General features: G+C 39.9%; 6 protein-coding genes across 6 annotated transcripts; 4 read left to right on the forward strand and 2 right to left on the reverse strand. All coding sequences in view use genetic code 12, as the record gives it.

The window, feature by feature from the left end:
- Positions 1-850: 850 nt before the first annotated feature.
- On the forward strand, positions 851-2797 carry CPAR2_803030 (uncharacterized protein; the record flags this gene model as incomplete). Its single annotated transcript, XM_036808163.1, has 1 exon — positions 851-2797. One exon carries the CDS (start codon positions 851-853, stop codon positions 2795-2797), a length of 1947 nt encoding a protein of 648 aa, XP_036664927.1.
- Positions 2798-4262: 1465 nt separating this feature from the next.
- On the forward strand, positions 4263-6230 carry CPAR2_803040 (uncharacterized protein; the record flags this gene model as incomplete). The annotated part of the gene is made up of 1 exon (XM_036808164.1): positions 4263-6230. The coding sequence occupies one exon, from the start codon at positions 4263-4265 to the stop codon at positions 6228-6230; it is 1968 nt and encodes a 655-aa protein (XP_036664928.1).
- Positions 6231-6908: 678 nt separating this feature from the next.
- Positions 6909-8174, forward strand: PTC2 (type 2C protein phosphatase; the record flags this gene model as incomplete). The annotated part of the gene is made up of 1 exon (XM_036808165.1): positions 6909-8174. One exon carries the CDS (start codon positions 6909-6911, stop codon positions 8172-8174), a length of 1266 nt encoding a protein of 421 aa, XP_036664929.1.
- A 100-nt stretch (positions 8175-8274) lies between these two features.
- Positions 8275-9825, reverse strand: PIN4 (Pin4p; the record flags this gene model as incomplete). The annotated part of the gene is made up of 1 exon (XM_036808166.1): positions 8275-9825. The coding sequence occupies one exon, from the start codon at positions 9823-9825 to the stop codon at positions 8275-8277; it is 1551 nt and encodes a 516-aa protein (XP_036664930.1).
- A 327-nt stretch (positions 9826-10152) lies between these two features.
- Positions 10153-10487, forward strand: CPAR2_803070 (Arf family guanine nucleotide exchange factor; the record flags this gene model as incomplete). The annotated part of the gene is made up of 2 exons (XM_036808167.1): positions 10153-10155; positions 10230-10487. The coding sequence occupies 2 exons, from the start codon at positions 10153-10155 to the stop codon at positions 10485-10487; spliced, it is 261 nt and encodes an 86-aa protein (XP_036664931.1).
- Positions 10488-10503: 16 nt separating this feature from the next.
- CPAR2_803080 (uncharacterized protein) lies at positions 10504-12099 on the reverse strand (the record flags this gene model as incomplete). Its single annotated transcript, XM_036808169.1, has 1 exon — positions 10504-12099. The coding sequence occupies one exon, from the start codon at positions 12097-12099 to the stop codon at positions 10504-10506; it is 1596 nt and encodes a 531-aa protein (XP_036664932.1).
- Between the last annotated feature and the right edge of the window lie 89 nt (positions 12100-12188).

The raw sequence follows: 12188 nt of genomic DNA on the forward strand, positions 1-12188 counted from the left end.
TGAACAAAATGAGCAAAACACACTCCTGGCGTAAAATCTATGGATTCCCAATCTTCTGCGAAATCCCTCTTTCAACAAACAATTTTGCTGTAGATCCCTATATCTGTACTTTTTTCAGTGCCTTTACGGAGTATATTGCCCATAAACAATATATGATGTATCTAAAAGCCTTCCATCCCTAACGCAATGCTCTCGTTTTGTGTAATCACGCTTCATCCAATTGCAAAATCCTTGACCTTCAAAAATACGGACTTTTTCTTTGAAAAGGCCTCCCTTATGAAGGGTTAATATTACATCCAAGTCGTATGACCCCACCACAACTGGTCTTTCTTGTTCTTTCTTGTTCTTTTGATAACATACACAAACTTTTGAATGAACAAATATTAGCTGCACCCCCAAGTATCACAAAAAGCAAAGATTTGCACAAGATAAAAATAACAGTAATAGAAAATAAAGTTTCAATCTTTAGATCAAGCATAAATTATTAATTGAATGAATAGAACCGACGCCGGATAACAATTTCATGATTTGTTTTTGGGCAATCTTAATTTTATTGGGGGTGATTGGTTAGCATCAATTACTAATGAAATATGCATTTATAATATTATCAGTTTGAATTGCATCCAGGTCCAATAAGATTGTTCAACTTCAAGAACGTATGATGGATCCCCGAACAAGGAAACTAACCACCGTATAGCATTATTAAACTTCATTTGGCCAAAACACATACGAGATTTGCAGATTGTGCATGATAAAAGCATTACCACCATATAGCATTATATATAATGTTGAAGACATTTCCCCCTCATTAAAAGATACTCGTCACAATTCCAAAAACGACATTTTAACAATGGATCTTGTGGCACAAGCAAAAGTAGAAACTTTTGAAGATTCAAAAAAAGTGGCCAAAATACGTTCAGGAGATGAAGATGAGGTTGACGTCTCCTCTAGGTCGAGTGACAACAAAGTCTCTTCAAAAACGACAACAAAGTCGATCGGTATCAGACGGATCGAAATACTTCAAAAACAATACCAAGACCCCTTTTTCGTTTGGTTTTTTTTTTGTATATTTTTGGTCGCTTTTGGATACAGGTTGGATGCTATGGTACGTGGAAAGTTGCAATACTATGCTACTTCATCGTACAACAAACATTCATTATTCGCTGCTGTCACTGTTATGCAATCAGTAATTAGTGCTGCAGCTCAACCTTGTTATGCCAGATTATCTGATAGATTTGGACGTTTGGAATTGTGCATTCTTGCTATAGTGTTCTACTCAATGGGTACTGTCATCCAATCACAAGCATATGACATCAATAGGTTTGCAGGTGGCTCTGTCATTTATGAAATTGGAAACACTGGTTTTTCCATCATGTTGCAAGTCATTTTAGCCGACTTTTCAAATTTGAATTGGCGTTTGCTTTGCGTCTTTATTCCTGCAATGCCATTGATAATTATTACCTGGGTTGGTGGCGATGTGGTTGACTCGGTTGTTGAACACTATTCATGGAATTGGGGTATCGGTATGTGGGCATTCATTTTCCCATTAAGTGCTGTACCACTACTTGGCTGTTTGATTCACATGCAGATAAAAGCTCGCAAGACACCTGAGTGGCAGGAAATGACAAAGGAGATTAATAGCCAGAGGAAACACTCTAAGAAAAGCCTTGCTTATTGGAAAACATTGGTAACGGAGCTATTTTGGGATTTGGATGTCGTTGGGTTGTTACACGTTATTCTCATTTTGGGGTTAATCTTGGTTCCATTTACGCTCGCTGGTGGTGTTACCTTCAAATGGGCTAGAGCTTCGACAATTGTTCCGTTGGTTATTGGTGTCGTACTAATTCCAGTATTTGTCATGTGGGAAGCCAAATTCGCTAGATCTCCTCTCATGCCATTACCATTGATGAAGGATCGTGGTGTATGGTCAGCATTACTCATTGCCATTTTCCTAAATTGGATTTGGTACATGCCCAATGATTTTATGTACACAGTTTTGATTGTGGGATTGAACGCTAGTGTCAAAGCAGCCACCAGAATCACATCGTTGTATTCATTTGTTGGCACTATCGTCGGACCGCTTTTGGGTTTGGTTGTGGTTCGTGTCAGAAGATTAAAAATTTTTATTATCTTTGGCTGTATTTGCTGGGCTGTGAGTTTAGGAATACTATTCCATTTCCGTGGTGCCAATGATGGTATCGAAAGTGAAAAATACCTTGATGGTGTCATTGGTGGATTATGCTTCATGGGTTTTGGTGGCGGATTTTTGAACCCATTTTCGATTCAGGTCAGCATTACTACCGTCACTAACCATGAGTATATGAGTGTCATTCTTTCGTTGTTTTATGCTTGTTATTTTATTGGCTCTTCCATTGGTGCATCCATTAGTGGAGCCATTTGGACAAATAAAATGTACGATGTTATTTTGGACAAGATGCAAAGTCAAGGAGTTCCCAATGCTGTACAACTTGCAAAATTGGCCTACGAAGCACCTTTTGACTTCATTGTCACAAACACTTGGGGATCACCAGCAAGAATCGCTGTTGCGACAGCTTATGCCCACGTGCAGAGGTATCTTTGCATCACTGGATTGGTGCTTTGTTTCCCCTTGATTATAGTTTCTTTTGTATTGAGGGACCACAGATTGGATTCTGTGCAATCATTGGATATGGACCATGATCAAGAGCAAGGCGTGGTCAAGGATGGTAAAGTTGTGGTGAACAATTACGACGACGATATCATATTGGACAGGTTGAAGAGTTTCTCAACGTCTGTAAGATCTAGGTGGGGACATTGAGAGGTGGCCCTTTATCTCTTTGCGTGGTACAAGTGTATTTAGTTTGGTTAGAAGTCAATAACATGCAGCCAGTGCAGCATTGGCTGCATGGAACAAGAGACAAAGGATAATCCTTCATCAAGGTCACGTGTAGAGACACTATAAACTTTTGGCTACATAGAATACCTATCTTTTTGCGTTAACTTTTACGTCGGATCAGCTGGGTTTACCGCGCATCGTCTGATTTCGAGTTCTGAGCTTTCAACACGCAAATGTATGGCGTGTTTTACAGAAACTTTTCTCTGCAGGATAAAGTTGGTGATGTTTGTTTACGATCTTAGATTAATCTGATTATCAAAACAAGGCATAAAATCTTTTTTTCCAGTCATTCGAAACTTTAAATCCTGCATAACATGGCTTACCTAATAATTTTCTTGTTCACCACCCACTTTAATCTGGTTCCTAATTGGCCAAGCTTTGTAATGAGAGTGAACAGACAGGAAAAGCAACATCAAATTAATAACAAAACCTTATTAATTTAGAGTTGATGAGCATGGATCTACCCAATCAGAGTCCAGGTATTTAGAATAGCTTTTCTCTCACTCTTTTACACACACCGAAGGTTGGATTCGTAGCAAAAGTTCTATTGGAGAAGTGTAACTTGGTTATTGGGTTCTCGACGATCATTTTTAACGATTAAAAACTTTACAGGAATGTTCATGCATGGAGAAGAAACTCGCAACGCGTATATTACATTGCAGGTGAGCGAATGGTGTGAGAATGTAACGAATCAAAGTGTGAAGGCAATGATCTACAAAGTTTGAGTAACTTGCATGCAAATGATATCAATCAACACTCCCATACGGCGGTGAGCAACCAAATCCAGTAAAGATTTCCCCCCGATAAAATTCTGGTTCTAAGACTTAGTAATATTCTGCTGCTTTTGCCTTCCTCCAACAAGTCTCTTCGTTTCCTTCATTTTGAAATGAAAAGGAGAGTTCATTTTTGCGTTCATTCTATGCTTTTTGAGTAACAAGCGCATTGGCCAGAACTACAAGAAAAAGAAGTTTAGTTAAAATTTGGCTGATTCCTATTTAAAGTACTACTAACATAGTGGGAAAACCTTTAATCCAAGAAAAATCGGTTTGGCTATTTTTCTTTTTTAAATCAAGCATAAATTAATTGATTATGATTGCCTGCTGATTGGTTGGTAACGTGCGTTTACTTGAATGTTCGCATTTAATAATATATCCTTTCAAAAGTTCCTGCAAAACCAATAGAATTGCCCAAATTTAAATACTTGATAATACTTCACCGAAATAGGGAATACTAATTGCTGGTTTACAATGCTTGGTGGTAATTATTTCACACAAGTATAATCGTGCATATTGTGAAAACATTTCCGAGACTACCTCAATATAAATTGATTAGAATTTTTTCTACTTTTGCAAGAGTTATTTTTCAATCGCATTGACATTGGGTGAAAATGGACTTCATTGAACCAGCTAAAGTTGAAAACTCGAAGGGAACAAAACAGGACGTCAAAACTCGTTCAGGGGATGAGGTTGAAGTTGATACCTCATCTAAATCAAGTGAGGAGAAAGCCCCTCCACAACAGACGAGGAAGTCAATTGGTATCAGACGGATCGAAATACTTCAAAAACAATATCAAAACCCGTATCTCATCATTTGGTTTTTCTTTTGCATATTCTTGATTTCTTTTGGATACAGGTTGGATGCTATGGTACGTGGAAAGTTGCAATACTATGCTACTTCATCGTACAACAAACATTCATTATTCGCTGCTGTCACTGTTATGCAATCAGTAATTAGTGCTGCAGCTCAACCTTGTTATGCCAGATTATCTGATAGATTTGGACGTTTGGAATTGTGCATTTTTGCTATAGTGTTCTACTCAATGGGTACTGTCATCCAATCACAAGCATATGACATCAATAGGTTTGCAGGTGGTGCAGTGATTTATCAAATAGGAAACACTGGTATTTCCATCATATTGCAAGTCATTTTAGCCGACTTTTCAAATTTGAATTGGCGTTTAGTGTGCTCCTTTGTTCCGGCATTGCCTTTGTTAATAACCACCTGGGTTGGTGGCGATGTGGTTGCCTCTGCGGAGGCCCATTACTCGTGGAATTGGGGTATCGGTATGTGGGCGTTCATTTTTCCACTAAGTGCTGTACCACTACTTGGCTGTTTGATTCACATGCAGATAAAAGCTCGCAAGACACCTGAGTGGCAGGAAATGACAAAGGAGATTAATAGCCAGAGGAAACACTCTAAGAAAAGCCTTGCTTATTGGAAAACATTGGTAACGGAGCTATTTTGGGATTTGGATGTCGTTGGGTTGTTACACGTTATTCTCATTTTGGGGTTAATCTTGGTTCCATTTACGCTCGCTGGTGGTGTTACCTCCAAATGGGCTAGAGCTTCGACAATTGTTCCGTTGGTTATTGGTGTGGTACTAATTCCAGTATTTGTCATGTGGGAAGCCAAATTCGCTAGGTCGCCAATTATGCCATTACCATTGATGAAGGATCGTGGTGTATGGTCAGCATTACTCATTGCCATTTTACTTAATTGGATTTGGTACATGCCCAATGATTTTATGTACACAGTTTTGATTGTTGGTATGAACGCCAGTGTCAAAGCAGCCACCAGAATCACATCGTCGTATTCATTTGTTGCCACTGTTGTAGGATCGCTTTTGGGGTTTGTTGTCGTCCGTGTTAGAAGATTGAAAGGGTTCATCATTTTCGGTTGTGTTTGTTGGGCTGTAAGTTTGGGTATTTTGTTTCATTTCCGTGGTGCCAATGACGGAGTGGAAAGTCAAAAATACCTTGATGGTGTCATTGGTGGATTATGTTTAATGGGTTTTGGTGCCGCTTTCTTCAATAGACCAACACAAGTCAGCATTACTACCGTCACTAACCATGAGTATATGAGTGTCATTCTTTCGGTTTATTTCGCCAGTTATTACATTGGTTCTTCAATTGGCGCCTCCATTAGTGGAGCCATTTGGACAAATAAAATGCACGATGTTATTTTGGACAAGATGCAAAGTCAAGGAGTTCCCAATGCTGTACAACTTGCAAAATTGGCTTATGAGGCACCCTTCAAATTCATTATCACAAACACTTGGGGATCACCAGCAAGAATCGCTGTTGTGACTGCTTATGCCCACGTGCAGAGGTATCTTTGCATCACTGGATTGGTGCTTTGTTTCCCCTTGATCATTCTTTCTTTTGTATTGAGGGACCACAGATTGGATTCTGTGCAATCATTGGATATGGACCATGATCAAGAGCAAGGCGTGGTCAAGGATGGTAAAGTTGTGGTGAACAATTACGACGACGATATCATATTGGACAGGTTGAAGAGTTTCTCAACATCTGTGAGGGCTAGGTGGAGAGGTTCATCCAAATGTACTACGAAGTAAATGAGAAGCGAAGTGATTGAAACACTTATTACTGTTTAGAACTTCATTCATTAAGTAGGTGATATTGTCAATGTAAAGTTTCTTTGAGAGTTGACACGTGCCGAGTAACCCTATCTTTGTAGCTCTTTTCAGTAGGGGTCTAAATTACAACTTATATAGAGCAGGATTTCTAGATCTGTTGAATCGGTAAGGAACTGCATTTAGCAGTAAACTAGCTAATATGTTTTTCAATGCATCTTTTAGCAGATGAGTCAAGCAAATCCTACATGTGCAATAGATTTTGCAAACAACTAGTTAGTGCTGATCAATTACACCTCCGTGGGTATTTCAAAGATACTAGATGAGTAGTAGTAGTTATACAGTATGGAGGCACTAAATTGAACAAATGAATTGAAACAGAAAAAAAAAGAAAAAAAAGAAATTCATCATCACAAGAGGAAAAATTTCGCCTTTCTGTTAAGAAACCATAAACAAAAAGTTGAAGTAACACCACCACCACTACCACACCCCCCCATTAAATAGAAAATCTACACGTTTATTATATTTGTTACTGTCTTTTTTGCAAAGCCAATCCAACAATTGCCATTAATATTCACGTTCACAACTAGCGAGGATTTTTATTTTTTTATTGATATACTAAAACTTTACCCAATCTTTGTCTCATTTCAACAATAAACCATGGGACAGATTCTATCACAACCAATTACTGAGAAAGACTCAGAGGAGGGTCATGACAAATACTTGGCATACGGGTTGTCAAGCATGCAAGGTTGGAGAATCAATATGGAGGATGCCCATGCCACAGTTTTAGATTTGAATAAATTTTCTGATCATGATCATGATGATGATGACGATGATGACGATAAAGCGAATCAGGACGACGGTAAAAAAGAAGCACTGGATAAAGCCGAGAATGACAAGTCTGATGGTATTAAGAGTGAGTCGAAAGAGAATAGTCAAGAAAATGCAGACTACGTCGCGTTCTTTGGTGTATATGACGGTCACGGAGGAGAAAAAGCTGCTATATTTACTGGTGAACATTTGCACAAAATCATAAGAGCCACTTCTCTGTATAACGGAAAGGATTATGTCAATGCGTTGAAACAAGGCTTTTTAGATTGTGATCAAGCTATCTTGAAGGATATCTACATGCGTGATGATGATAGTGGGTGTGCAGCCACTACGGTACTCATCACTCCAGACCGCATCTACTGTGGTAATGCTGGTGACTCGCGTACGATTATGTCAGTCAATGGTGTGGCCAAGGCATTATCATTTGATCATAAACCATCTTTGGAAGGGGAAAAGTCACGTATAATGGCTGCAGGAGGATATGTCGATGCAGACAGAGTCAATGGGAACTTGGCTCTTTCGCGATCGATTGCCGATTTCGAATTCAAAAAATCAGTTGATCTCCCACCAGAAGAACAAGTTGTCACATGTTACCCCGATGTCATCACACATACAATCAACTTGGACGAGGATGAATTTGTTGTGTTGGCATGTGATGGTATTTGGGATTGTATGCACCCTCAACAAGTTATTGATTTTATAAGAAAAGCAATTCGTGAAGAAAAAGATCTTGAGAAAATTTGTGAAGAAATTATGGATCTTTGTTGTTCACCAACTTCCGATGGTTCCGGTATAGGGTGTGATAATATGTCGATAATTATTGTTGCCTTATTACGTGATGGTGAAGGTATTGAAGGATGGCAAAAGAGGATAACCGAACGAATTGGTGACAAGGATTTCGGGGATTCGTTTTTGAAACCAGAACATCCAAGGTGCGGTAGAATCGAAGATGGAGGCGAGGAAGAAGAACCAGAATCCGGGGCTACTATATCATTAGAGCAATTGTTGTCAGGAAATGCAGTAACAACGGAGAACGGGGTTGTTTACTTGGATACAGCCTCAGCCCAGTCTTTGTTGGAGAGATTTAAATAGAGAGAGAAATGGAGAGAGAGTAGTAATAGTAGTAGTAGTTTTATAGTATCAGGTAAATTGTGATGACATATCTTTCTTTTTTGGGTTCTTCATTACAACTCTATATAAACCTTGGGCCCCAAATCGATCCACTTGATGGCGTCTGCGGTTGTGAGTGAACATTATTGGTGGTACTTGCAGTATTGGGCTGGAAAAACTGTTGCTGATGCTGTTGCTGCTGCTGCTGCTGTTGCTGCTGCTGCTGCTGTTGTGGGATTGGATTACTTTCCACTTGTGTCAATGGTGGTGTAGATCTCACGTCGACATACGATCTATTATTGTTTGTCCGTAACAATGCAGCAGCAGAACTTCCTGCTGACAAATTTTGAGCCAATTGCGGTGGTGGTGGTTGTTGAGATTGCTGGTAATATCCATGTTGTGTGTAAGGTCTTTGTTGGTAAACTAATTGAGGTTGTTGTTGCGTTGGCGTTGATGTTTGTTGTCTCAACCTTGGCATGGGTATGGCCGATTGAGAATGTGAGCGCAACAACTCAGGAGGGTTTGCCAATTGGTTAAGATTCATCATGGAGGCCGAATGAAGTGGTTGTTGGCGCGTTTGACCGGGGGCGATTGAAATATGACCCGGTTTTCTTCTGATTATAATCATGCCATTGTCAAAAAGCTCCAATAGATGTAGATAATTGCAAATGTATGAAATAATTTTCCTCTGAGCAATATTCAAGTTCAATGGTGATATTGCCAACTCAAACACAGATTTCGAAGCATCATCGCGGTAAAGTACCAACTGCGTGTATAATTCTAAAATTTCGGGATCGTTGAAATTAATTTCTGGTGGGGCAAACAGTGAACAACCAAAGGGCAAATTCAAAAGAATTCTCTCTTGTGAAGAAGAGGTACCAGCAACACTAAGGTTCTTCGTGGCGGCTGTTGTCGAAGCCTGTGATAACAAGGATGCCAAAGATGCATTGGAAGTTGATCTATGTTGTTCTTCTAATTGACCTCTTTTCTCCCTTTTTTCCCGTTCAATCCGTTCTCTTTCTTGAGCAGGTAACATTTTCTTGTATTCGACTCGTAATTTCCTGCCTCCTATCTCCCTACCATTGAGTTGATTCACCACAAGAGATGTTTCGTCAGTGGATGTGAAATTTGCAAACGCCAAACCTCTAAAGACACCATTATCAAAATGGTAATTGAATGCATAAGGTAAAGGTAAATTTAGCTTCGTCATCACGTCCAACAATTGTTCTTTCTTGATAGCGAATGGAATGTTTTTGATTACAATCGCAGTGGGGATAAGTTCTTCATCGTCGGTATGGTCATTGTTGTCGTGAGGTTCATTATCATTAGGTTTTGTCGTCTCATCATTAATTGGTTTGTCCAAGGTTTTGTCCAAGGCTTCGAGAGTTTGTTGTTGTTGCTGCTCTACCCAAGGGCCAATCGAAGTTGAACTTGGTTGGTTGAGCCACGAACTTTGCAAGTCTTTGTTCATGAGAGCGTTTGGGGTATAGCTCTTTGTATTGAAAGGCGTCGACGAGGAGGAATAACCGGATGTCGATGATAGTGATGATAAAGAAGGACGACGCTTTACTATATTGTCCATTTGATTGGTGGTTGTGGTGGTACTAGTAATAGACAAGTTTCTAAAATCCATGGTGTGTTAGGTGCCCCATAGGGTGTTGTTCAAAGAAAAAATTGAAAAGAAAACTCTCTCTCACTCTGACACACACACAAACTCTCTCGCTCGGTTCTATTTTAGGTCGTGTTTTTTGTTGAAAAAAAAAAAAAAAACAATTTCTGTCTCTCGGGAACAAAGAAAGGAAAAAAAAAAAAACAACAGAGAGACAGACAGGCAGAAACAAGTTGATGTTCCTTTGGTAGCGCCACATCAGAGAAACGAAAAAACTGAAATTGTCAATTGGGAAAATTAAGTTGATTACGTGTTGTGTATAACAATTAAAATCGATACTATACCAATCAAATGGTATGTTCATGCCCATTCTAAAATAAGTCTACATCACAATACTAACGTAATCATAGTCATCGTCTTCGTCTAGTCAAGCTCCAGGTGGGTTGAGAAGTGCTGTAAAAAGAAAGTCTACAGCTGATAAAAAAGCACAAACATCAAATGCCACCCCATTGAGCACCAGATCGGCTGGTGCTGGTGGAAGCTCTTCTACCATGATGAAGTTGTTCACTGACGAAGCTCAAGGTTTACGTGTTGATCCATTGGTTGTGTTGTTTTTGGCTGTGGGTTTCATCTTTTCAGTCATCATTTTACATGTATTTGCCAAGTTGACTGGGAAATTTGCTTAGAAAGGTATTAGTTACTTTACATGTTTGTTAATAAACTATTTACAGTGTGGGACAAATCATCTACATGTACCTGGTGTTTGACCTCTAGTGGCTGTCCATCTCGTCTTTTGCCTCTAACTTCAATATCTACCATTGGGAATCTTTTCCCTAGAATCACCACCAATGGAATACCCATCATGTTGGATTGCTTAATCTTGAGTCCAAGTGAAACATCTCTATCATCAAGTCTGTAATCAAAACTGAAGCGCGAATAAACATCGCCAAACTCAGCACTGGTTGAAGCTTCAACAATTGTTACCTCCCACGGCGCTATACTTCGTGGCCAGCGTAACCCATCACTATCTCGGTTAATCTCTGCAATTGCCGCAACAATTCGACTAACACCGATACCATAACACCCCATCATTACCGTCTTACTAACCACTTTACCTTCCTCTGGTACATCCACAGTTAATCCCAATGGTTTCGAGTACTTGTTTCCTAGATAGAAGGTGTGGCCCACTTCAATTGCTCGTTGTTCGCTCAATGTGCCTCTGTCGCATTCCCCACAAACTTCACCTGCTTCTGCAAGCACTATAGGAACATCAGTCAACGTGGTAATCATGGATCGGTTATGGAACTCAACTGGGAAATCAGGAAAGTTGGACCTTGAATTCAATCGAGCATCCATTACTCGTACAACCCTCCTTGACAAATCGTCAACCTGTTCAAACTCTTTAAAAACATCCTTTTCATCCACATTCAACAACATATCGGGAACCTCAAGCTGAACAAATTTTGGCTCAAGTTTTCTCCCCGCGGGGTAGTACGCACACACCAATGTAGACTTGTCATCGGTAATGAAATACCTCACAGACACACCATCACCGGCAACCGACTCACCTTCCTTGGGGTATGATATCGTCTTCTCCTGGTTCGACACGTGACCACATGAATCACAACTAAACACCGTATCCTCTCCTGTGTCATTCAAGTATTGCCATTCATGGCTCAAGTCTCCACCAATATCGCCACTATCTGCTTGAGCTTTGACATAGGGAACACCCAATTCGTCAAAAATCTTGTGGTAAGCTCCAACAACTGACTTGTATGTCTCCAAAGCCTTCTCCTCGTCTACATCAAACGAATACCCGTCCTTCATTAAAAACTCTTTGCCACGAAGAAGACCTCCCCTCGGTCTCTTTTCGTCACGAAACTTTTCCTTAATTTGGTAAAACTTGAGTGGCAACTGCTTATAACTGTCCAATTCTTGTTTGGCATACTGGGTAATCTCCTCTTCACAAGTGGGAACGAGTAAAAAATCAGCGGCACACTTGCCATTCTGTAATTTGAAAATCTCTGGCTGGTTCCATCTGCCTGTTTTGATCCATCCTGTCTTGTACGATAGCAAAGACAAGCTCAACTCTTCAAACTGTATACTGTCCATGTGTTTTCTGATGATGGAATTGATCTTGTTTTGAATAATGAGCCCCGTCTTTGACCAATTCACTAATCCGGAACGTGGGTACGTCACAATCCCCAACCTTGATAGTAGCTCCAGTGTAGGTGCATTTGTATCCAATTTGAATTTGGCTAGCTGGTTGCCGTAAAGCTTGGGCACTTTACGAATCATTAAAGAGTGGGGTGGGGGGGAGAGGGTGCATTAAAACGAATAAACTCGCTACCAATTACAAAATTTCAGTCCCATTGTTGTCTCCACCA

The sequence above is a fragment of the Candida parapsilosis genome, contig 005807 (assembly GCF_000182765.1).
Source record: "Candida parapsilosis strain CDC317 annotated contig 005807".
Lineage (NCBI taxonomy): Eukaryota > Fungi > Ascomycota > Pichiomycetes > Serinales > Debaryomycetaceae > Lodderomyces > Lodderomyces parapsilosis.